At 30.4% G+C, this 25,680-nt stretch overlaps 2 protein-coding genes and 1 long non-coding RNA gene across 5 annotated transcripts in view; all 3 read right to left on the bottom strand.

Annotated features, from left to right (window-relative positions):
• Positions 1-527: 527 nt before the first annotated feature.
• LOC130671655 (uncharacterized) lies at positions 528-3,837 on the bottom strand. Of its 2 annotated transcripts, XR_008990551.1 has the most exons (3): positions 3,175-3,837; positions 1,789-1,910; positions 528-545 (listed from the first exon to the last, which is right to left on the bottom strand). It is a non-coding gene; the product is annotated as an uncharacterized LOC130671655 (long non-coding RNA). The 2 variants fall into 2 exon arrangements; XR_008990550.1 differs by lacking the exon at positions 528-545 and having other exon boundaries at positions 1,785-1,910.
• A 4,550-nt stretch (positions 3,838-8,387) lies between these two features.
• Positions 8,388-13,566, bottom strand: LOC130671573 (short transient receptor potential channel 4-like). 2 transcript variants are annotated; one of them, XM_057475542.1, is made up of 13 exons: positions 13,402-13,566; positions 13,173-13,310; positions 11,927-12,264; positions 11,657-11,852; positions 11,396-11,572; positions 11,054-11,324; positions 10,865-10,970; positions 10,495-10,796; positions 9,801-10,052; positions 9,606-9,721; positions 9,343-9,501; positions 8,581-8,785; positions 8,439-8,490 (listed from the first exon to the last, which is right to left on the bottom strand). In XM_057475542.1, the coding sequence occupies exons 1-12, from the start codon at positions 13,456-13,458 to the stop codon at positions 8,615-8,617; spliced, it is 2,283 nt and encodes a 760-aa protein (XP_057331525.1). In that variant the 5' UTR covers positions 13,459-13,566; the 3' UTR covers positions 8,439-8,490; positions 8,581-8,614. The 2 variants fall into 2 exon arrangements, with proteins under 2 accessions (XP_057331524.1, XP_057331525.1); XM_057475541.1 differs by having other exon boundaries at positions 8,388-8,785.
• A 504-nt stretch (positions 13,567-14,070) lies between these two features.
• The window catches only part of LOC130671574 (sonic hedgehog protein), a 30,009-nt gene continuing 18,399 nt past the window's right edge, over positions 14,071-25,680 (bottom strand). The window contains exons 2-3 of the mRNA XM_057475543.1: positions 17,179-17,440; positions 14,071-15,239 (exon numbers count right to left, since the gene is read on the bottom strand). Of these exons, the coding sequence (XP_057331526.1) occupies positions 14,434-15,239; positions 17,179-17,440 (1,068 nt within the window). The 3' untranslated portion in view covers positions 14,071-14,433. The remainder of the gene's footprint in view (positions 15,240-17,178; positions 17,441-25,680) is intronic.

Here is a 25,680-nt window from a genome sequence, read left to right as displayed (position 1 = left end):
CTTAGTGGCGAAAAATAAAAGTTACCAATAAAAATCTAAGATAGCGACTAAATCAGGGCGCGGTTGTATGCCGCTAGAAATAAGCGAAGACCAAGTCAATTATAAATAATAATAAACTATTGAATTGGAAAATAAAAATGTATTTGTGTATAAAAATATATAGTTTAAATATTGTTAATTTGTTTTATTATTTTATAAATACAGTTTTATTTATATTTTTTAATTATAATTAATAATGATAATTATTTAATGGGACGGCGGGATGGGAGTTAAATTTTTTCAGTCTCCGTGGGCATGCTCTCGCCCTGGGTGATGTCGTTGAGCTGAATCACTTCGTGACGATTCCGTGTGACGTCTCCAGAGCCTCCGGCTGCGGGACTTCTTCCGGTCCGGCGTCGCTTCGCGCGGTCGACCCTCTGGCAGCACAAGTCGCGGAAAATGCACGCGTAGCACGTGAGTAAAGCTGTTATCATTATTCCTCCGATAACTAGTATTATCACTAGAGATATTGACAACTCTTCATCCATTTTCTTTTATTTTATTTCCTGTAAAAAAAATAAAACATTTTTAGCGATTTCGCTCTTTTTTGGCGCGAAAAAAATTATAATTTTAAAATTAAACTTTTGAAATCTTATTTACGCGCCTAAATTTTTTTCACGTGTTAAAGTACTTGGAAAAAAAATCATTTACATAATTAAGCGCGACTTGCCATCAAACTTGTGGACTAGACGTAATTTGTCGAGCTTACGTAACTCATTACTACGCAATTTACCCGTTTAAAATTATATTGGGTGAACATAAGAGCTTTAGTCTCTTGTTCATATAAAATATATAAATTACTTCATGACCTAGATTTATCTCGTCATATTTATTTTGTATTATTTTCCCATTTTATATATTTTTCATTAAATAATAACAACCATCGGTTCCATTTAATCCAACAAAAGATTACGTAATCCTCTTAATTATTTTGATTGATTTTAAACGAGATTATCTTATCAAACAATCTGCAGTTTTTATTTTTCAACTCTAAAAAAAAATGAAAAAAAAATCCCATCTACATAAAAAGTAAATGAGACTAAAAAATAAATTGCACTCAGGATATGTTTGATACTTATAAATATATATATATTCGTCTGCGTGTGACGTCAACTTTTTGCTTGTCGTCAATATTTTAGTTTTTATTATTCGATAAAAAAATACGAGATCTCATAAATCATACGTTATATTTTTTATGATATCGCCGCTGCCTCAACGTGTTTTTTTTTTTTTTTTTTATTTATTTGATCTATCGAGTTTCTTGAAAAGAAATGCGTGTCCTTTGCCCGTTGAAAATGAGACATTACACGAATCCGTTTTTATCTTTCCTCAATTTTTTCTCTCCTCCTTTTTGCTCATTATTATTTTTATTTTTCTTATTCAATAATTTTATTTTCTCAACCTAAATGTTGTCAGACTTCATCTTAACTTCACTTAATTTTTCTCTTCAATTTAAAATTAAATTATTTTATTAAAATACTTCAGCCGCTCGATAGTTAATTTGCTGTCAAATAATTTAATTTTCTATTTTATTTTTAAAATTAGTTTTTTTTTTTTTTTAAACATTGGAAGCACAATTGAATTTATTTACTCTTCACTTAGATTAAATTTTATTTTCTCTGTTACTTTTTATTTCATGACCACTTATATTATATCAGTGTGCTCTAGTGGAAAAAAAAATAAAAAATATAAAAATATCCAAAAATAGTCTCCTGAGAGTAGGAAAAAAAAAAGTTTTATCGTGCTTACGTGATATATATACAGAGGGCAAGTGAAATTATTCACCAGGGCGTATCATTCGATTTTCCAAACTAGAAATTTTCTTTGGATGATTTTTATTTAACTTGCAATCGTTTGATAAATTAACTGACCTTGAACAAAAAAAATTAATTGGCTTTAGAAATAAATTAGTTAAAACATCGATGATAAAATTAATTGATAAGTTCAGTAGATAATTAAAGGTAATTTAAGTTAACCGCAACTCTATCTAGTTTGCTGATAATTATCGTGTAGTAGACTCTCGTCCATTTTCATTGGGTCAGATCTTAAACTTGTACCCTTATTGCCACCCTAGATACTCTACCCTCCTTCGACCTCTGTCTCTGTCTCTTTTAAACTCTTGCTGGAGGAGTCGCGGCCTAGAGCAGTCTCGGGATATTAAAACGTGAAATTAAATATCTATTTGTTGGAATATTAATTAATTATTTGTGTAATTGCGAAATTGTTTCAGACAGTTGAGAGGTTTTTTAATTTTAATTAGAGAGTTTTAGTATCAGTTTTAGTTCTAGTTTCACTAAATACCAAGTCATTATTTTTTAGTTGAAGGATGAAATAATAGAGAGATAATTATCGTTGGACATTTATGTGAATTAATTTGAAAGCGGTTTGAATTCGCTGGGATGTGAAAGCTCTGTGTGTTTGCATATACATGGTGGTTTAATTTGATCGCTTATTAATGGCGATGAGGTCATACGGGTCAGATCGTTGAGTAATACATGTTTAATGCTCTTAATGAATTACGATAAAATCATTTTTTATTCTGGGATTTATTTTTATTAGAAATTTTTTCTACTTTTTTGGAGTTATTAATTCATAACCCGGTAATTAATCGATTTATGTTAAAATTGCTAATGATGTTTTTTTTGGCTCTTTTAATTTTCTACAAAAAAGTGCTAATTATTTTTTTACCTAAACTCAAAAGCTTGCGAGATATTATCAATATAAATAAAAAAAATTAGAAACTTTTGAAATTCAAATTTTTATTTAAGCGCAACTCAGTTTAAATTTAAAATTGCGGCTCAAATATCGAAAATATGAAAAAGTACTACGAATACTTTTTTGTAGAGAATTTAACGAGCTACAAATAGTTACTTATTACTTTTTTACCTAAAATCAAAATCTCGCGAGATATCATCAATATAAATAAAAAATTCATAAGTTTTCGAAATTCAAATTTTTATTTAATCGCAACTCAGCTTAAATTGAAAATTGCGGCTCAAATATCAAAAATATGAAAAATTACTACTCATACTTTTTTGTAGAGAATTTAACGGGCTACAAAAAAGTACTGATAACTTTTTCACCTAAAACCAATAGTTTGAAAGATATTTAAAATCTAAAAAATCCCGTACTTACTTGCACCCTTAAATAAAAATTCAACAGAATATAGTTTGTTATTTTCACCCGACAATATTAACTGTATCTTGTTAGAGCTAATCACCTCTCACGAGAACGATATCGCACTGTCTCTAGGTATCCCGCCGAGACACTGACCGGTGAGCGCGAAATTGAAACTTTCCGTCGAGTTCAATCGTCCAAGGGACTCGTAACATTTTATATATCTCCCTATATATTTTATAAAGGATTCCTATATTCTATTTTCCAATGGCATTTCTTCAATCTTCACACACCACTCCAACACTTGTACATACTCGTACCCATGCATCCGTTTTTTCATTTTATACTATCACTTTTTACCACCGCGTGTTTTTATATCCACGTAAAATATTTTATTTTTTACTATCCACCTTCAACCTTTTCATTTCACTCATGTGCAATCACTCGAGCAGTTAAAATGCTTCAGTGACAAGCTTTTTTATCTCAACTTAAAAGTCTTTTATTAAGAATTCAAAAATTTAAATGAATTTTATTTTAAAAAATTATTCCAACCATCCAAGTTATTATTCTGTAAGTTTTAATTTTATTCCCGCGTAATAATAATAAATAATTTGAGTTTAAAGAGTAATAAGAACGTTATACTACAGGTTGAATAAGAGACTGAGGGCTGCAGAGAGAGCAACTCAGTAAATCGTACTACTCACAAACACCCTCGGTAACCCCTTCCGCGAACGGAGGTTCGTGCGCGTCGGCCGGAAACTCGTCGTCGCTTTCATCTCCTCGTAGAAAACCCTCTGGTTACAATATATATGTATATATATATATAAGAATATAGCAGAGCACAGCAGAGCAGAGAGAATTCTCTCGGCTCAACGTTACACCTCAACCTCACATAGTATTTTTCCCGCCCTATTTATATACTTATATTACGCTTTATACTTATTTAATACCCTTCACACTTTTGTCCTTTTATTCTTTTTCTTATTGTCTGTTGTACAGTAATATAAGATTATTTTTTTCAAAGGTGAAAATCTCTTGTGGGTTTTTATTAAAATCGACTTTTTTGGTGAAAAAAAAATTTATGTCTGATCACATGAAAGTGCGACTACTTGATTTTTTTTTTGATAAATTGTTGCGTGAAAAGAAATTAGTAGAGGATTTTTTAAATTTTTGAAGCATAATTTCATGCATGAGGTAAAATATGGCGGGAATGTCTGACTATGAGGGAATTTATCTACTGGAATTATTGGTAATTTTTTTTATGAGCTACTGAAGTTGGGGATAGGAAGTTTAGAAGCCAGTGATGATTTGTTGAAAGATGGTGCAGATTATTTGCGATGTGATATTTTGAATTTACGGGAGTGGGGGGATGAAGATGGTCCCCGGTGGTGATTTGGTAAATGTACTGTGATTAAGTGTCGAGATTAGGATTTACGATCGGTGGGCTGGGAAAATGGTGGAAAACGATACTGAGGTCTTGTAAACTACTGAGGTTTATGATCTTCTTATCAGATTACGTCGTTTTCCTCATTTTACTTTTCTTAAACATCTTTCTGACCATACGCCGGTATTTTATTTAATGAACAAGTCGTTATTTTTACAAGATTAGTTACAAGACTGATTCAAAAAAATCGAATAATTTTTTTTTTCTTCATTATATCGAAAATATTGTTGGAAATGACGAAAAAAAAATACTGTGAAAGTTTGAGCTCTTAATATTAATATTAACAACTGCCGCATCGCAATTTTCTATTTTCCGTTTAAATAACATGGGAACATTTATTCTTTAAGTTTTGGAATTTTGTAGCTCACGGTGGGACCAATACTTTTGAATGTTCAAAACATATTCTTATGGGAAATTCGACGCTCTACAAAAAAGCTTTATTATAATTTTTCGATATTTTTATTTCTTCAACACGGAAAGAAAATTATGGGAAGTTTTGCTATGCATTATGGGAATGGTTCCCATAATGGTATGGGAACAGTACCTATACTACTATAGGGATGGTTCCCAAATATTATGGGAACCATCCCCATAATAGTATGAGAATAGTTCCCATACCATTATGGGAATGGTTCCCATAATGATATGGGAATCATTCCCATACCATTATGGGAATGGTTCCCATATTGGTATAGGAACTATTCCTATAATATTATGGGAACTATTCCCATAATGTTATGGGAACCATCCCTATAATATCATAAAATTTTTTTTTTGCACAATAGTGTAGAAATTTCCCAAAATTTGAATTTTCTTGAATGTTTTGTGCTGAAAAAAAATTCTTGTTAAAAATTTTAATGTTTTTTTGCCAAATACGATTTTTTTTTTCAATGTTTGAATTTTTGTTTTTATGTTTAAAAATATTTCTGTGTATTGTAGAAGTGATTACTGCACTTCTTTAAATTAATTTTTTCATGATAATATGGGAACCATTCCCATAATGGTATTGGAACCATTCCAATTGCATTATGGGAATCATTCCCATAATATTATGGGAATAGTTCCCATACTATTATAGGAACCATTCCCATAATATTATGGGAATGGTTCCTATAATTTATGGGAATGGTTCCCATAAATTATAGGAACCATTCCCATAAATTATAGGAATGATTCCCATAATATTATAGAAAGTATTCCTATAAATTATAGGAACCATTCCTATAATTATAGGAACCATTTCTATAGTGTTATGGGTGTCATTCCCATAATTATAGGAACTATTCCTATAATTATGGGAAACATTCCTATAATTATAGGAACCGCTCCCATAATTTATGGTCGTAATTCCTATGATGGTATAGGAAAAAATTTCACAAAATTATGGGAACCGCTGCCATAATTTTCTTTCCGTAAAGAGTAATTCGAAGTTAAAGTTAGATTGACGATAAATTTTAACATTTTTTTAATTTTTTGACGCAACCATCAACTTTATCCGAAAATTTCAGAGGACATTTTTTGTAGAGCATTTTATTTCCTACAACTTATCTCAAAGTAAAATTTTTGATATTTCACTTGAGTCGTATGTTATTTGCAATTAACTGAAAATTTTCTTAAATAATCTAAATTTTGTTGCTTAAAATTGATTATATTAAATTTTCAGTTAATTGCGAATAACTTACGACCCATGAGAAATATCGAAAATCTATTAGTTACAACTGAAATGGATTTCTATTACCAATGGAGTTTATTTTTATTGAAAATTATTTTATATGATCGCCGTAAGATGGACATGAAAAATAAAAATTTTGAAGTGTAAAATTTGAAATTATTTACAGAAATACCCAAAAATGTCTTTATTGCCGTAAGATGGGTGGGGGAAATATAAAAAAAAATTTTCATGGGCAAATAAATTTAAAAAAATACTTCCGTTTAATTTATTATCGAATTATTAAAATTTTTGATAGTAAAATTTGGCGGATTTATTTAAATGAAAGCCGTAATAGTATAACTTTTATAAGATTTTTATTTGAATAGCAATAAAACGCGAGTAATAAAACAACTGATATTCTTGTTGAGGAAATATTTAGTAGATAAAAATAAGATCAAGTGGAAACATTGAATTAAATTACTGGAAAAGCTCGCGAGTTATATATCTTTTATATTAATATTTACATTTTTAGTTATCGTATTTTATTAAACTCCCCTTTATTACTCTCTTTAATTATTTTACCTCATACATCTAAAAATACCGCCCCTCGTACACTTTAAAACCCACTCGATTGAGAATTCTTTCATCTTTTTTTTTATAAATTCTTTAAACTTTTTATGAAATTTCATTATTTTAATCGTGATAATTTTTTGTCTGCTCACTTTTAAATAAATTTACTCATAAAGTAATGAATTAAATTGTTTGGCTGTAAATTGCTATAAAAAATATTAAACCTCATTAGTAAAGTGTAATTACAATTAATTATGATAAATGGCTACAATTTTTTTTATGAGAGAAAATGGAAATTTTATTGGCCAGTTTGTAAAAATAATTTTCCCGCCAGCATCAAATTAACGGAATAAAAATTTAATTGGTAATTAAAATTAAATAATTACCGTGATATCAAGTATACTTATATATATATTTATTTATAAATATAGAAGATTTAATTTAATTTAATATTCCAATTTCTTTAAAAAAACACGTGACGCAACAATCGAATTCGTGATTACCCGCAATTTCATTAATTATAACGATTGTAGGTTGTACCGAGCGTAACGTTGTGGTTTCAAGAACATCTGAAACTCACTGATTGGCGGTAAACTTTAATCTATAATTGATTTCAATCTAATTAATATACAAATTAAATTGAAACCACAAAAAAATCTAAAAAATCATTTTTCAATTCATTAATTTATCAATAACTTCTAAACTATTGATTTTACGGAAAAATTACCCGAGTACTTTTTTGTAGCTCGTTAAATTCTCTACAAATATGTACTCTTATACTTTTCTCCTAAAATCGATATTTTAGGCTCTGGCGTCAAAAACTCCATTTTTAATTCTTTAAAATAAACAACAAAGGATTTAAAAATTAAAATTACGAGTAATATATCAAAAATATCAAAAAATATGTCTGATACTTTTTTGTAGCCCTTTAAATTTTCTAAAAAAAACATTCAGTTAATTTTTTTCGTAACGTTTATAGTTGAGCAGATATCCGCAATTAAATAATTTATTGTTGATAATTTGATTGATTGGTTAATTAATCAGAAGTAAAATAAATAAAAACAATAAATAAATAATTAATATCATAATCAGTGATGTAATAAATAAGTAACTAATGAAATAAAAATTTTGCAAGTCATTGTTATAATTACTAGTAAAATAAATGAAATTGAAAATATTTTTTATCGTAAATGTAATTCATTTTAACGCGAGTTTAATTAATTAATCTCCGACACACTTCATTTATTTACCCACAAATTATAAATATTAATATATTTATTAATTATATAACAAAGAAAAAATAATTATTTCATCGCAGTGATATTTTAACAGTTGGAACAAATATTAAATAATAATTAATTATTATCCAGCAATTAAAAATAAACATAACAAAAGATTTATTTGTTTATATTATTGCGACGGTAAATATTTATAAATGATTATTTAAATTATTACTGTGTCTTTTTTTCGTTCTAATTAAAAATTAGCGCAGTAGATCAATTATGTTTGTAGGTTAATAATAATTAAATATTTACATTTAAAATGATGTCAAAGCCAAAGTTAAAATAAATTTTTATTTCATTATTTTTAAAATATAATTCATATAAAAATTATTATATACTTTTGCTATCACGGTTTTTAATTTCCCCTGAGTTTACAATAGTGACAGCTATCGGACATATGGTAAATTATAATTATAAATACAATAGAAATATAATTAACTATTAAAATTATAAATAACTAATTTTTTTTTTCTTACAATTAAATTTTGATATTTCCCGCGAGTTTTAAATTCAAGGGGAAGACAGCGCGTCTTTTAAAAGATACTTTAGTTCGCTTATGTCTTTTCTCAGCCCGCGGATTTCGTTGGTCGCTGATTCGATGTGTTTTTGACGGAAGTAACGCATTACCAGTAGTCCCATTATTTCTCCAAATTTTTCGTTGTCATTTTCCGCAATATTTTCCTGAAAAATTTTTTTTTTATTTTCGGGAGCGGGTAAAATTGCGCCAAGAAAAATTTCTTTTATTTATTTATAATTTTTTAAATTATTTTTAATTTTTTTAATTATTTATAATAAAATTTGAATTTTTATCAAATAAAAAAATTGGGGGAAAATGGGCCGCCAGAAAAATTAAACAAAAAAAATTTTATTGACCTGACACAGAAAAAAAGGATTTCCTGGCGCAAAAAATTTTTACTTGACCCAAGAAAATTTTTGTATTATAAAGTGAAAACAAAACTTTTCTTGGGATAAGAAAAAATTTTCTCGGAACAAGAAAAAAATTTTTTAGGCGAGAAAAAAATTCTTGAGCCAAGAAAAATTTTTGTCTTCAATTCATAGTACAAAATGTTTCTTGCGCCAAGAAATTCTTTTTTTCTGTGTAGAAGTCTGTTATTGACCCAAGTCACTCCAAAATGTAAATTTAGCTTTGAAAAAAAAATAAAATGGGCCCATTTTACCTCAGGGGCCGCACGCAGCTTTTTTGGTTTGTTAAGTTGATGAAAAAAATAAAAACTTACAATATAACATCCGTGTTTGAAATTCCATCGCGCTCGTTTAGTTTTTGTCGGTCGAAATAAAAGTTTTATAAATTCTACAATCGTCCGATATTCACTACAAGTTGGAAGAAGATTAAAAGGGGGTGGTAATGCATTTTGCGCCATAATATTGACATAAACCTGTCGAATAAAAGAAAAAGTGTAAGGATAAATAAAAGTTTTGGTTTGAGTTTAATTTAATTTGAAAGTTTTCATTTTATAAATGTCAGAGTGGAACTGGGTACTTCTGTGCGTCCGAACGTCCATTCGATGTCGACATTACGTGTGAATGCTGTGAATGTATTCGACATGCAGGCTATCAACATGTTTAGTACTACTATTACTGAAATACACTCGAATCCTGGAGAAAGTTTTTTTTTTTTGTTAGAATTTTGTTTATTTTTATTTTATTATTCAATTTTGGAGAGTTTTTTAACTACCGGCAAAGGCTAAATACCCGACGCCTTCGGTGAATGAGTGCTGGTTTATGATTGTCTCGGTGTCGCTTTCACCGGGTAGATTTTCGATTATCACGTCAGCGGACTCGATAGCGCTCATGCAAAAAATCGCCCAAAATAGAGTTTTGAGTGTTGACAGAAAATCGACGAATGACGAGACTTGTTGGGTCTTTATTTTTGACTCGTCGTCGACTTGGACCATTCCGTCGTAATATTGGTAAAGTCTCGCCAAACCTGTTCAGAAAATTAAAATCAATCAGCGAAATTCGAACATTAAATTTCAATGATAGTTTACAGATTATTTTTGTTTTTTCAATTATTTCTCATTAACTATCAAGTTTACATAAAAATTGATAGAAGTCTTTTTTGTAGCTCTTTAAATTCCCAACAAAAAAGTACTGATTGATTTTTTTGATAAAGTTAATATTTAAAGCTCTACAAGCTTCTTAAGCTTGATACTCAAATTTGTGTTCAAAAATTCGGCTAAAAAATTAAAAACCAAAATTGGCGATTAAATTTCAAAAATATCAAAAAATTTAATCAGTACTTTTTTTTAGCTCTCAAAATTCTCTACAAAAAAGTATTCGGGTATTTTTTATCTCAGAGTGATATTTAAGGCTCTCAGAGCTTCAAAAACTTTATGCTAGAGAAATTGGAGTTGAAACTTTTTTTTGACCTGCAGCAAAAGCAAAAATGATGATAGTAAATAATAATAAAAATTTAGTAGCATCTTGTATCATTCTTCCCAGTGATACTTGAAGTTGTCCGAGATTGTAATCAAGTTGGCAAAGAAAAATAAGTTTGAAGAAGGCCATTATCGTGGCGATACACAGAGAGCCCTCGGCAACTAGTGTCGGATCGTATTTGTGCCAATATTTTCGTTCGAGATCTCGTTGGTCGTGAATTCTTACGTCTATTGCCGACGCTATCCAGAAGATGAACGTCATGATAAATAACACAAGCATTATAACTTCATACCTAAAAAAATAATAAATTGCTTGAATTATTTCTTTTGGCGAATAGATGACGTCTATATTTTTGATTACCAGTTCCAGCGGGAGCGAAAGTATCTACTGGGCCCATGAATCATACATAGACGTATCGCAGCCCATATAAATGATATCACATAAATAACCAAGGGTATTTCGCATCCTAAAAAAAATTTACAATTTACAATTTACAAATGTCACTACTCTATTAGCTAAATAATTTTTTTTCACGCCGGTTTATTTTACCCGTATTAGGCGGACCGCGCAGTTGGTTTTTTTTGTTTATGTTCGATTGAAAAAAACAAATTGTAAGGAATACTAAGTAGCTCGCGACAATTGAAATGTAACGATGAACAGGAATTTGCCATTTTCGTCCGCGTTTTGAATTTGGCGCCAACCATACCCACAGAGCCATGAACCAAAATATGGGAATTCTCAAAAAAACAGTCGCTATTTTAGTTCCTCGTGATTTTTTTTTCCATCCGTACCATTCTCCCATCCATTTGTTTTCAATTATCTAATTTGGAAAAATAATAAATTAGAAATTTTGTTTTCACTGAAATTTATATTTCAAATTTGAACCCCAACCTGCTGAACATTTGGGTGGGCAACGAAAGTCTTCTGCTTGCACTCAACAGCCAAAAGTAATCTCGGCAGCGTGAAATTCATTGAGAAAACCATTCCAGCTTTTCTTTCCAAAATATGTTCGACCTCGTCGGCTTTTCTCGCGCAGCCAATCAGCTCCGCCGCGAATTGCGTCACGTCCTGAAAAAATTAATGGATTTTTTTAATCGAAAATTTTTGATAGTTGACATATAAAATGGCAGGTATAATTTTTACTAAAAAAACCTGCGATAGTTGTCTGTAAGATTTGTGAAGTTCTCTTTGAACGATAGCAGCCCTGTCGAGTTCAACGGAAAGTTGAAAAGCTTTAAGAATCGGATCTGAAGATACATGACAAATGTGCGCGGGATTTGAAAATGCTTGATACCGGGCCAGGCGTTTTTTGTCCAGCGTCAATGGGTCCTCGTTTTCCCTTTCAGGTCTAAAAGATCAAACAAAATTATTTTTTGACATCAAATTGATTTATCGGATCAATACAAAGTGACTTAAAATTACTTGCAAATTTCTTCACAGTAACAATCAGGCGGATGTGGCTTTCTGATGAAATGTCCTCTGGAAGCCAACAATTTTATCATATCAAAGTGACCGTAAGCCGCAGCGACATCCATCGGAGTGGTTTCGTCCAAAAATTCCGAGCTGTCAATAGCTCCCGTGAACTCCGAGTTCGGACTCTGTTCCTCCATTTTGTTGAGTATCATGACGGCCATTCGCTGCTGGTTGTCTCTGATTGCGTGTAGTGCCGCGTCACTGCAGTCAATATTCGGTACCGAAAGTAATAATTCCAGCATCGGCAAATCACGTTCTGCTACGGCGACATGAAGTGCCGACAGATTCTGGATATCGGGATGAATAAAAAATATTTTTAAAGCCCACACATTCTGTTGTGACATAAAATTAGTTAATGGGAAGATGGATTAGCGGTAGCGAGATAGAGCGAGCGAAAAGGAACCAAATTTTGAATTAAGGGAGAGAGAAAGAAAGAGGAAAGCGGGATTTGGGTACAGATAGCTGTCGGGCCGACAAAGAAATTGACGCCATGTTTTTTATTGAGGGCCTTGGAGTCTGTTACATCCTTTAGGAGTTGACAATAGACGACGGCATGCCAAGAAAAAGAGCAAGACCAAGTGACAGAAGGCGAATAACATCAGAAATGTGGCTAACGGAATAACCCCCGTTGTGACGGCTGAGGTAGTTTATATGCCACTTAAAGAATCCTCGGAAAAGCCGCTCTTTTCAATAACCGCCGCTCCAATCTATTGGTTACGTGAATTACTTTACTACGGGAACACTTTTTTATATACATTTTTTTTTTTTTATTGGGAACCTTCAATGGGTAATTTAATGTGCGCCGTCACTTTTTCCCGCACGCGTTTCATTATTTTTTCTACCGAGTCATTCATGATCTTACATCTGGATCTAGATCTTCCTTTCGGGTTGTTTACAAAATATTTGATTTTTATTGTATATTAGTAGACATTTTTAGAGAATAGTTTGAGGGTAAAGATGCCGGTTTTCGGGATAGGATTCGGGTTTCGTAAAGATTTAACTTTTGTTGTGTGATAGTTTTCAAATTATTGTCTTGTTAGGTACTGATTTATGACCGGAGATACACTTTAGGCATTTTTTATTAGTTTGTTTTCATCGGTGGTGTAATAGCCGAAATAAAAATAAGAATTCTATTGAAATGATATTTCGACTCCGAAATTAGGAAAATAAAATTTTTAATAAAAAAAAAAAATACCTGATAATTAACAGAATTTATTTTAAAGTGCGGGTTAGTTTCGATAAAATTTTTCACGCAGTTCAAATTCCCGTTGGCGACAAAATCAAAAAAATGTTTCTCGACACTGTCCAGTTGCGGCAAAATAACTCCGTGACACTGTCCCATAAAAGTAAAATTTTTTAATGAAAAAAAGTTTGAAAAACTTACAAAAGAGTTTACAATTTAGCAAAACTTAAATGTTAATAACCTTAACTTTGTCAAGTTCTTCGTCCGAGGAAGCGTCTGGCGCCTCAGTTTCTTCCATTCTTTCATTTCCTCAGATTAAATTTTTAAAATCCATCCTCACTGCACTGTACCACTCATTGGTAAAATTATACTTTTTACAAAAACAAATTCAAATAAATAAACAAATAAATAAATAAATATCAGTCACGTTAAAATAAATTAACGTAACAATAAAATTTCAAACAAAAGAAAGGTAATAAAAAAAAATGTCATTTGTAATATAATTTAGCATTGAATCTATTTCATCACTTCAATATATACATAATTTATAAGGTTTTTACTACGTACAAATAATATTAATAATTATATATTCCATGAAAATATAATAATAATAATAAAGATAATTAATAATGTCGCAACTTGAGCTTTACAAAAAATAAAAAGCGAAAAACTCTAGCCTTCGTATTATTAATTATTAATTTTTTTTTTTTTTTCCTTTTTTAATAAACTTAATTTTAACAATAATTATAATAATAAAAATATCATCATTAATAGCAATAATAAAAATAATAATAAAAATATAGTACAGTTCCATTCACTGATAAATACTTTTTTTTTAATTAAAAATTTTTTTTTATTTTTGGGTTCTCCAAAAACTTAATAATAAAAGCAATTAATTAATTTTGTTTACAATTAAATTATTTACATAAATACGCACGTATATAAATCAATTAATTAATTTATTAATTAACTGAAAAAAAAATTAAGACTGGCCAACATTTTGTCTACGACTTAAAATCTACGACTTTATTATTTTTGAATGCATTTTTATATTTTTTTTTTTATAAATAATTAATATTAATATTTTTATATGCATATATATACTTATGTATACTTGTATATATATATAAATATTTATAAAATTCACTGTGAATTTATACTCATTACGTCTTGGACGTAATCGAGTTTTAAATTTAAATAAATTTATAAATCCCTAGTGTTAAATTTTTTAAGTGAACACTCACACCGGTATCAAATTTCATAATTTACTTAATTAATAGATCATTGAGGACGGTAATATATATGATGATATTGTGTAGAGGAATGACGCGTACCAATGAACACCTTGAGGCTGTGAGTCCTCGCGGGTCTGCTCGATTTCGTTGCTCAGCTCTAAATCTTCCGCCTCAACCTCAACATTAATGTCATTATTATTAATATTATAATTATTATCATTAATATTGTTACTATTTCTATGCGTATATTTTTGCGAGTGGGGGAGGATAAATGTATAGATGCTTTCAAAGTACGATTGGATCGAATGAATAAATCTATATGGCATAAATGCGTAGTGCGCGATCGTTTGACTGTCGACGATTGCGTAACACGATGCGATGACGTCGTCAATTAAAACAGTACCCTCGGAAGTAAGTGGAGCATAGACCCCACTATCGAGAACTAATTTCGCCTCGATTACGGTGTCCCAGCGTAATCTAGACTCGGGCAGAGACGATGACGCTGACGGAACGTTATCCTGGACCAAGATACGGTCCCCGATTTTAACACGAGCAGAGAAAGTAACTGTTTCTACGTCGTTTTGCTTAACGGGTACCAAATGTGCGGGTGTTAGGGTCAAATGTTTTCCTGATGATGTTGTCAGTTTTATAAACTGTCGTTTTTCCGTTGGCTGACGGTCCATAAACGCCAAGACCTCGCTGTAGATAACGTTCCCTCTTGAATCCAACGCTGCTATTTTCTCACCGACTTGGAGATCCGACAATGATTTTTGGATACCGTCGGAAGTACGGATTTGACTTTTTCCTGGGAAACAACCTCCAGATTTTCCAACTGATGACGATTCTGTAAAACGAATAATTATTATTTTAAAAATCATTAAATTATTTTATTTTAGTTTAAATTCAAATTGTGTCTAAACTATTGAACCCACAGATAAAATCTCTGAATACTTTTTTTAGAGAATTTAATTTCCTACAAAATTTTACTGGGGTATATTTGTCGTATTTTCAATAGTTTAGTCAAAATTTGAATTTTAAAGCCGCTCCGTTATTAAATGGAGTGAGATTTTTGAAATTTCAAACCGGGAACTTCGAATTGATATTGTGAGTTATTTATCAACGATATGATAAAAATGCATAAGAACAAAATTATAGAGAATTAAATTTGCTAAAAAATTTTACTAGGGTGTATTTGACGTATTTTCAATAGTTTAGTCAAAATTTGAATTTTAAAGCCGCTCCGTTATTAAATGGAGTGAGATTTTTGAAATTTCAAACCGGGAACTTCAAATTGATATTGTGAGTTATTTATCAAAGATATGATAAAAATGCAAAGGAACAAATTTATAGAGAATTAAATTTGCTAAAAAAAATCATTCATTCAATTTTTTTGTAAGCGCAATAATTGATGAGTTATTTGAACTCAAACTATAATTCAAATTTTATTCAAAAAAAATAATAATAATTATCGTTATTATTTAAATTGATCAGATAATTTGACCTTATTATCTATTGATTTTTTTCTAGTATAGATCAAGATAAGCCATAATAACGTGCTATAAAAATTTATATTAAATAATTTTGATCGCGAACTAGAATCTTCATATTTAATAGGGTAATATTTTTTAATGATTATAGACCGTTTAAAATATCAGGCTACTTTTCAACTCCAATTAAAATGCAGCATAGAAAATAAATTTTTTTTACTAAACACGAGATATATTTTTTTTAAATTGAAATATATTTATATATATTTTATATTTAAATATTATCAGGAGAGTATAGAGAAGCGAAACTTTAACTTTGCAGAGGACTACTCGTGGTAGTGCCGTTAAAGCAGAAAATTATTTAATCATCCGCAAACAAATTTTATAAAAAAATATTATTTTAAAATATCATTGATATTATTATCGCTTATCGCTATTTAAATCTTAAGAATGTTTACAGATTATGCATATCGTAAATCTAACGGGACCATTAACGCAATCGAAATATTTTTATTACATAAATATTTTTTTTTTAAACTTAAAACTTAAAATCACACTTGAATTTAAATCGCAGCAATTTGCTTTAATTATTTATTTATTTTTATTTTTATTATCAGCAAAAACCAACTCGACATGATTTTTTTTTTTTAAATAAAATGTAAACATTTGTTGCATTAAAAAAATAATCTTTACTCGGCGAGATTTCCCACGCGATTTTTTCGCTATTAATTCTCAATAAAAATTTAATTTTTCGATGCAGCAAAAATTATTTTTCAATAAAAAATTTAAAAAACATGAAAAACCAAATAAATTTATTGCCGATTGAAAACAATAAATTTTAAAAGTTTAAAAATAATAAATTTTGTCTTTTAATTTTTCTTATCTCTCATTTAATTTCATATAATCTTTGAAAAAAAAAAAAAAAAAGTCACATTCTTATTTTATTTCCCGTATATCCGACGATATATTACACGCGGCAGTGTCATCAATACAACCGCTTAAAAAAAAATACGTTTTTTTAAAAACATATTAACGCGTCGTTTTACTTCAGAACCTTCCGCTTTCAAGTAAATCAAAGATTTAATGCCCGGCGCCGACTGTATTCTCCCATCCGTGACTTCTTAGTTTAGAGCTTCTTATTTTCACCTTTTCTCTTTTTTATTTAACACTTTACAAACCTTTTTTTCAAGTCAACACTCTAGTCATTGAATTTACGGAGGGTTTTTTAAAAAAAATACTTATGATTAATTTTTTATTTTAAATTATGTATTAATTTTTATATAGAAAAATAATTACCTGATTTAACGGAACAGTGAATGTGAGATCGCGATTCGTAGTAGACCCAGTCGAAGCCAGCTTCAATCGCGAGTCTTGCGAGCATTCCATATTTAGATCGATCTCGATCACTTGTCGTTACATCGACGGCGCGTCCTTCGTAATGAAGTGAATCAGTCGCGTGTTTTCCGTCTTCATCCCAGCCTTCGGTAACACGTAATTTAACTCCTGGCCATTGATTCATTACAGATATCGCTAATGTATTCAGTCTCTCTTTACATCTCTGCGAAAAAAATATTTAAAAAATCCATTAATTATTTTTAGTTTCGGATTTCTCACGCTTTTGTAAAAATTTACATGGCATTATTTTTAAAATTATATTCTTTACAAAATCATTATGATGTACTTTTACTATACCGCAAATAATTTATGAGTAATTTCAATTTTTATTTTTACATAAAAGACAAAATTTTGTAAATAACATTTTTGTATTTTGTGAAAACGCTTCTCACGCTTAAACTATTAATTTTAGGTAAAAACTCAAAGATACCTTTTTTGTAGGAAATTTAATTTGCTACAAAATTGGTCATGTGTATTTTTGAGCCACGACTGATATTTTCTGAGTAATATGCAATTTAATATTCTCAAAAAAAATAATCGTTCAAATTATATGAATTTTCGGTTTTTATTCAAATGCGTTTTACAGTCGAACTATAGCTTTTTCAAAAAAATTCAAAGATACCTTTTTTGTAGAAAATAAAATTTGCTACAAAGTTGTTCCCAAGTATTTTTGACCTACGAGCCATATTTAACGAGTAATTTTATTTTTTCCAAAAAAACTGACCAAAGACTGGAATTTTTGGAGTAAAATAACGAATTTCGTAATCCTGTATGATTTGGTGATCAGTATATACTTAAAATTCCCAGTATTATTTCAAAAAAGTATTAAAGGGGATTGGTAATGCGATTTGTGGTCGCGATTTGAAAGATAAAACAAAGTGTCGAATGAATAAAGGAAAGAAAAAAGAAGTGTAAGCAGGTAAATAGTTTAAGTATTTAAGAATGAAAAATAAATGGTTGTTTTGACCGTTTGTTTGACAGGAATGAAAGGTATAAATGTTAAAGATGTGAAAGAAAAAATGACTAGTCGAGTCTAGCGGTTAGTTATTGAGAGACTCAACTTGTGTATTTGTGTATTGAGGAGAATTATTATAGAACCAAAAGGTCCATAGCGAATTGGGGGCAAACACGAGTATAAATACAAGATGGAAGAAAGCCGAGTAAAGAGGAAGAGGCTTTTATAGTTGTTGTGGACTATCGTCTAAATATTTTTCCTTCTTGTCACTTTGGATATTTTACCTGGAGGATCAGAGCTAAAGAACCGAAACGGGATCTACGGTTAAAGAGATGAGGGTGTGAGTTTTTTTGCCCAAAACTTATTCATAATGTCAAGACTTGGAGGCTCTGCTCTATACGATACTTTCGGACGCACGGCCCGTGTGTGATTTTTTTAAAAAAACCGATCGTGTGCGAGAAGCCAACGGAAAAACTCGTTGACTTTGTACTTTGTACCGAATCTTTTGTTAAATTATGTACTCGGTATTTCGCTCGATACTTTGGCTTTTACGCTGTATTACTGTCAATGCACTAATTTTATTGTATGTAATTTTTTCTACAGGGTTTATATTTTACAGTGACTTGCATTTTTATTCAACTTTAATTCAATTTTTATTTTTTTAAATAGATCATTGTGTTTTTTTTTTTAAAGGAAACGATCTATCATAAATTTTTTTCAGTAAATTAAAAAATGTGTTTTGAATTTTGAAACAAATTCTTGGAAAAAATTTTTTATTATTTCAAAATTTTATACCGACGAAATAACTTCTGAAATACTGATTTTACAAAAAAATTCAATTCTATCTTTTTTGTAGAAAATTCAATCATCTACAAATTTGTATTCTTATATTTTTTTCATATTTCTCACAATTAAGCCGGAATTTAAATTTAAATTATGAATTTTTCATAATTAGAGTAAAATATTGAAAATTGATTTCAGTTTAATTCCGATTCAAAATAACTCGCCGGCTATTGATTTTACAAAAAAATTTAATTCTATCTTTTTTGTAGAAAATTTAATTATCTACAAATTTGTATTCATATATTTTTTTTATATTTCTCATAATTAAGCTGGAATTTGAATTTAAATTATGAATTTTTAAAAATTGGAGTAAAATATTGAAAATTGATTTCAGTTTAATTCTGATTCAAAATAACTCGCCAGGTATTGATTTTACAAAAAAAATCAATTCCATCTTTTTTGTAGAAAATTTAATTATCTACAAATTTGTATTCATATATTTTTTTCATATTTTTCATAATTAAGCCGGAATTTAAATTTAAATTATGAATTTTTAAAAATTGGAGTAAAATATTGAAAATTGATTTCAGTTTAATTCCGATTCAAAATAACTCGCCTGCTATTGATTTAACAAAAAATTCAATCAAATCTTTTTTATAGAAAATTGAACGCTCTACAATTTTGTATTCATTCATTTTTGTCGTATCTCTAATATTTAAGCCAGGATTTAAATTTCAAATCTTTAGTCCACAAATTTCTAAAAAAATGGAGTACATTATTAGAATTATTATTATTAGAATATTTATGACTCAAAGTTATTTAATGCGACAAAAATATTTGTATGAATGAACCAACATAGAAAAAGTAAAACGATTAGCCTGTGACAATAGATATAGTAGAGCAAGATATCGGTATCCTCTTGAAGTAACAACTGTCCCATAGATCACAAAAAAATTTATGTCTTTCTCCGAATATATATCCAATATATTACCCCGCCAACGTTAATTCCCATGAGTGTGATTTCCTCTAAAGGAATATACTTACAATATATCAACGTGCTTTCGAGGTTGACAAAAAAAGTACACATAGAAAACTATACAGCCGTCATAATAAATAATAACCTGAGTGTTTATTCGGTTTTGGGTATCGCGTGGGCGTAAATGTCGGCCACTATTAAATTATTATGCACAATTATTATAAATATATATCTGGCATATTTAATTTTTGTCACAATCTCAGAGGCCTCGGATATGATTAATTGTTAAAAAAAAAAAGAAAAAAAAATGGATTTAAATAAAGTTTGCTGAGCAAATAATTCGATAAAAGCCTTTTTGCTGGCGTAGTCTTTTAAATAAATACATAAAGTATAAGTTGTATAAATAATAGGAAGAAGATATGAGAATAGAATGGAACAGTGAATAAGATAAAAGGTCCGAGTATGTATAATTTGGTTAAAAAATAAAAAAATTTATATAATACAGACTACACTAGTGTATCGGATACATAACAGACGAAAACGAATTTAAACTCTGGGGCTCTGGGACTTTACTATGTATCTGTGAGTCTAAAGACTCTGGGGTTTCTTTTAGAGTCTTTGGGAGTTCGTATTGCACCCGATGGGGTTCCATGTTCGCACAGCAGGTAATCGTAATGCCCCTCCTTAAATTTAACATCTATTTACAAACATTTTGTTCGTGAGCTGGACAACAATCTTCCACTCCATATACACATTTATATATTTATATACATATATACTGACAATGACCGACAATAAAAAATTACCCGACACGCCGGTAGATGATAGAAACCAATTCTGAAGATCATGTTCCCAAATATTTATTATAATTATTTTTATTTTTTTAATTATTTTAATTCTTGGTCTTATTATTTTATTTACATTTTTAATAAATATTTCTCACGCTTAAATTATCAATTTTATGGTAAAACTCGTAAGGACTTTTTTTTTTATTACTTTATTCTCTACAAAATCGGACTGAGGTAATTTTGTCGTACAGTCAATAGTTTATGAGTAATTTTGAATTTGATATTCTCAAAAAAAATTATTTTCTCCCTGGTAATTTTTTTATTTTGTTCACGCGGTTCTTACACTTGAACTGTTGGGTTTACACAAAAATTTACTGATACCTTTTTTGTAGGAAATTAAATTTGCCGAAAAATTGGTCATCAGAGTTTTTGACCTGGGACCAATAGTTTGTGAGTAATTAAAATTTGAAAAGAAAAAAATGAAATTATTTTGATAATTTTTGAAAATAAATTACAGCGCTGTGTTTTATCGCGGGATAATTAAAAAATATAACATATATGTTGGTAAAAAAAATATGAAAAGACAAGATGAAGAATCAGCCATTGCAAAGACAATGGGAAAGACTCAAGCTCTTGTTCATCTTGTCCACCTCCTCGTAAGTCTCTTGACAAGGAGGCGAATGGGAGGATACAACAAAAATTTTAAGCCACATAACGTCTAGCAAATAAAAAAGTTATACAAAAGAGAGGGAAGAGAGTCTCGGAGATATATTCATGAGGAAAGATCTCAGAGGGAGTCCCGTCGCGCACTTTCGTACGTGGGAATGGCATTTGTGTACAGCAACTAACAAATAAGACGGAGCTTCGTATCGTCTTTCTCTTAATCCTTTATCATTATTATTACAATTATTTATATCTATATACATGGATATATGGATAAAAATAATTTAAGTTTTGCATCGAGTGAGAAAGCGTCAGCTATAAAGCCTACAGCTAATTACAACGTGTCAATCATCCACGTATCGCAAAAGGACGCCTACTCGAGCGCATATACTCTCTGTCTAACCATGCATTATCGTGGGCTTGCATCGAACCGCCAACTATAATGTATATACCGTCCTGCCGGAGGATTAAACCTGTATTACTTCCTTTCTCGCTCCTACCATCGCCATTTTTTAAGCCTTTTATTCCTTTTTTCATTACGCCGCATCATCCCATCCGAACACCATATCACCAACAAGGGCTTATTATTATTATTATTACTTTTATCATTATCCGACCATTCAATTCACTCAATTTTTAAATATCTCAGAATAATTATCTCAGAGTTTTATTTTAAATAATTATTATTAAATCTTTTATTTTTTTAAGTATATAAATAGAACGTTTGGCGTTGAGGTGTGCAATCATCAGTACAAAATTTTTCACTGACATGTCGATTTTGTATTTTTTAAGAAAAATTTTCAGTGCACACCCCGGGGGTGTGCTTGGTATTCATTTAATCATTTTTGTATTTAAATTTACTAAAAAAAATTATATTGCACACCGTAGTCATGATGGTGTGCAAAGTTATTTAGTTGAAAATGAGAAAAATTTTTTATTGCACACCTCAAGCACAGGGTGTGCTTGGTATTCATTTAATAATTTTTGTATTTAAATTTACTAAAAAAAATGATATTGCACACCGTAGTCATGATGGTGTGCAAAAATTATTTTATTAAAAATATGAAAAATTTTTTATTGCACACCTCAAACACAGAGGGTGTGCTTGGTATTTATTTAATAATTTTTGTATTTAAATTTACTAAAAAAAAATTATATTGCACACCATAGGTATAATGGTGTGCATAAATTATTTAGTTGAAAATGAGAAAAATTTTTTATTGCACACCTCAAGCACAGAGGGTGTGCTTAATATCCATTTAATAATTTTTGTATTTAAATTTACTGAAAAAAAATTATATTGCACACCGTAGTCATGATGGTGTGCAAAAATTATTTAGTTGAAAATGAGAAAAATTTTTTATTGCACACCTCAAGTATGAAGAGTGTGCATTAATTAAACTTAATAAATGAGTTAATTATAAAATTATCGATCGAGAATCAGGGATACAAATGAATAAATAAAAAATATAAGTAGAGCACACCATGGTGTGAATAGAGTGACTGCTAGGCGATAATAATGGAGGTAAATGCGGAATATATACCTCTCGTGACGAATAATCTTATTAAAAGTAAGGAAGATGATGTAAAATTGTAAGGTGGGCCGGCGAATAGGTCCCTCGTGAGCGTGCGAGGGGGTTGGGTTTAAAAAGAGCCCATGGTCCATGATGGTTATAGCCGCGATGGAAGATGCTGCCCGGAGAGAGGGCAGATCTCTGTGTGAAGGTACTGAAGATCTCGCGGGGCAGATCTTCGAGCCCCGCCTTCATCTTCCCGACTTATTCCCCTTCTATCTTCATCCGCGTTTTTGTTTCGCTCTTCGGTCTACTCTGCGCTTCCATCCGCCGACCGCGGGATCGCGAGCGAAATTCAAATTAGAACACGGGATTTATTTTTTTCAACAGCTTCAGATTTGCATGCTACCACTTCATTTTGTAGCTTTACACTTCCACGCTTCACTCACTTCATTCACTCAACTCAGCTGATTTTATAAACTCATTCAGTAGTTTTATGAATGAGTTTTTAATTTATTTTTAGTTGTAATTTTTTTTCCCTTTTATCTCGCTCGGATCTTCAAGGAATTATTTCAAGGGAATTACGCGTATGAAGACGACAAGTTTAAAAGTAAGATGACGAGGCAACAATAGATGCGTTCAGTAGTGAGTTGAGTTGACTGTTTGAGTGTTTACTGAGCTCTCAGTTTGGTACTTACGTTATGGACAAAAAAAAATATAAATTCCGGTGAGAATCTCAATGGACAAAAGCTAAGAGGATCTAAGTGAAGAAAGGATGACCTATCTCACGAGGTCTTCTGTCCATTTTTTTATTTTTTTTTATTTATAAATATTTAAATACTTTTTTTTCACCGGCAGAATAAGCCGAGTAGTAAATTCGTAAATTTATGAAATAAGAAAAAAAATGATGGATGTAATCAATTGAGAATAAATGGATGGGAAAGTATCAGACAAAAATCAAAAATTAGTGTTACTGTGCATTGGCGACACTGACGCCTCCTCGTGCCAATGAATCACCAGCAACAGGACGATAAATCTTTAGCGCGGGCGAGAGCATTTAATGTCAGGAGATTTATCGCCTGGACATAAAACCAGGCGCTCTGCATAGCGAAATGTCACCGAAACTAAAAAAAGATAGTCCTCGGCAATAACAACAAGTCGAGTGAATATAAAAAATTAAAAGAAAAAAAAATATCGATTTTTCATTGAGTATTTTAGTTTGTAATATAACAGAGTGTCTCGTGTCTGTTATTTATAATACACACGATGATAATGACGATGAGGAGGTTTCCTGGAAGACCGAGAAGGTGTCTCAGTGTCTCGGGTTACATCCTTATTACCTGGAGTGAGAGTGAGTTGAAGAGATGAGTGAACGATGAGAAATATCGGACTCGACATGCCACGAATCCTCTTTTGTCTGTGGGAACGGATTAACCGCTACAAGCGACACAAACACCCATCAACTTTTGACTAATACATTTTGACACACATACACACTATCTACACATTTTTTTGATAAATGCACACCATATACATTATTAACATTCACACCATACACACCTTTCACATCAAAGCCAATTCTATATATTTTTAGTACACACCATTATTCCACGTCATCATATGCACACCATATACATTTTTAAAATTCACACCATACACACCTTTCACATCAAAGCCAATTCTATATATTTTTAGTACACACCATTATTCCACGTCATCATATGCACACCATATACATTTTTAAAATTCACACCATACACACCTTTCACATCAAAGCCAATTCTATATATTTTTAGTACACACCATTATTCCACGTCATCATATGCACACCATATACATTTTTAACATTCACACCATACACACCTTTCACATCAAAGCTAATTCCATATATTTTTAGTACACACCATTACTCCACGTCATCATATGCACACCATATACATTTTTAACATTCACACCATACACACCTTTCACATCAAAGCCAATTCTATATATTTTTAGTACACACCATGATTTCACGTCATCATATGCACACCATATACATTTTTAAAATTCACACCATACACACCTCTCACATAAAAAAAATTCTATATATTTTTAGTACACACCATTTCTAAAAATGATTATCAAATGCACACCTTTCAAAAATTTTGAAACATTATCTTTTTTGCACACCATTGATATTTTTTTTAATATTATATGCACACCACATATAATTATAATAATCACACCATCCAAATTCACACCTCATCCATATAAATTACATGCACACCCTCACTAAATTCAAAAATTTTTTTCTCGCAGAAAATTTGTAATTTCCGAGATCAAATAATCATATAATTGTTAATTTATCGAGTTGTATTAAACTGCTGATGAGTGAAACTGTTGATGAGAGTGTGAGTGTAGTAGGTGAGGGTGAAGTTGGGTGATGACGTCCCGTCGACTTGAATTTTGCGACGCCTCATCGCCCTTGGCTGTCTCAAACGATTTCACTCACTCACTCACTCACTTATTCTCTTTATTTTATTATATTATATTATATTATATTTTGTTATTTTTATCTTCCTCTTACTGATATGTATTAATGTAAGCTACCCGGCAGACCAGTTCTCTCACTTTAAACGTGTGGTAAGTGCCGCAGGTGTGAGCGTGTAAGACCCGATTCGTCAAGGTCGATCGCGAGAGTCGATACACTTGACTGCACCGACATTGCCGTCTATATATTAT

The sequence above is a fragment of the Microplitis mediator genome, chromosome 7 (assembly GCF_029852145.1).
Source record: "Microplitis mediator isolate UGA2020A chromosome 7, iyMicMedi2.1, whole genome shotgun sequence".
NCBI classification, from domain to species: Eukaryota; Metazoa; Arthropoda; class Insecta; order Hymenoptera; family Braconidae; genus Microplitis; species Microplitis mediator.
This window is presented reverse-complemented; position numbering and strand designations above follow the sequence as displayed.

Bases quoted from the DNA above. Each gene is read 5' to 3' on its own strand.
- LOC130671573 (XM_057475541.1), bottom strand. From the start codon at position 13,458: ATGGAAGAAACTGAGGCGCCAGACGCTTCCTCGGACGAAGAACTTGAC. The intron at 10,797-10,864 runs GTAATCAAAAAT...TTATTTTTTTAG, and splicing joins TTTCGCTCCCGCTGGAACTG to GTATGAAGTTATAATGCTTG. The intron at 10,053-10,494 runs GTCAAAAAAAAG...TTTTCTGAACAG, and splicing joins CATTTTTGCTTTTGCTGCAG to GTTTGGCGAGACTTTACCAA.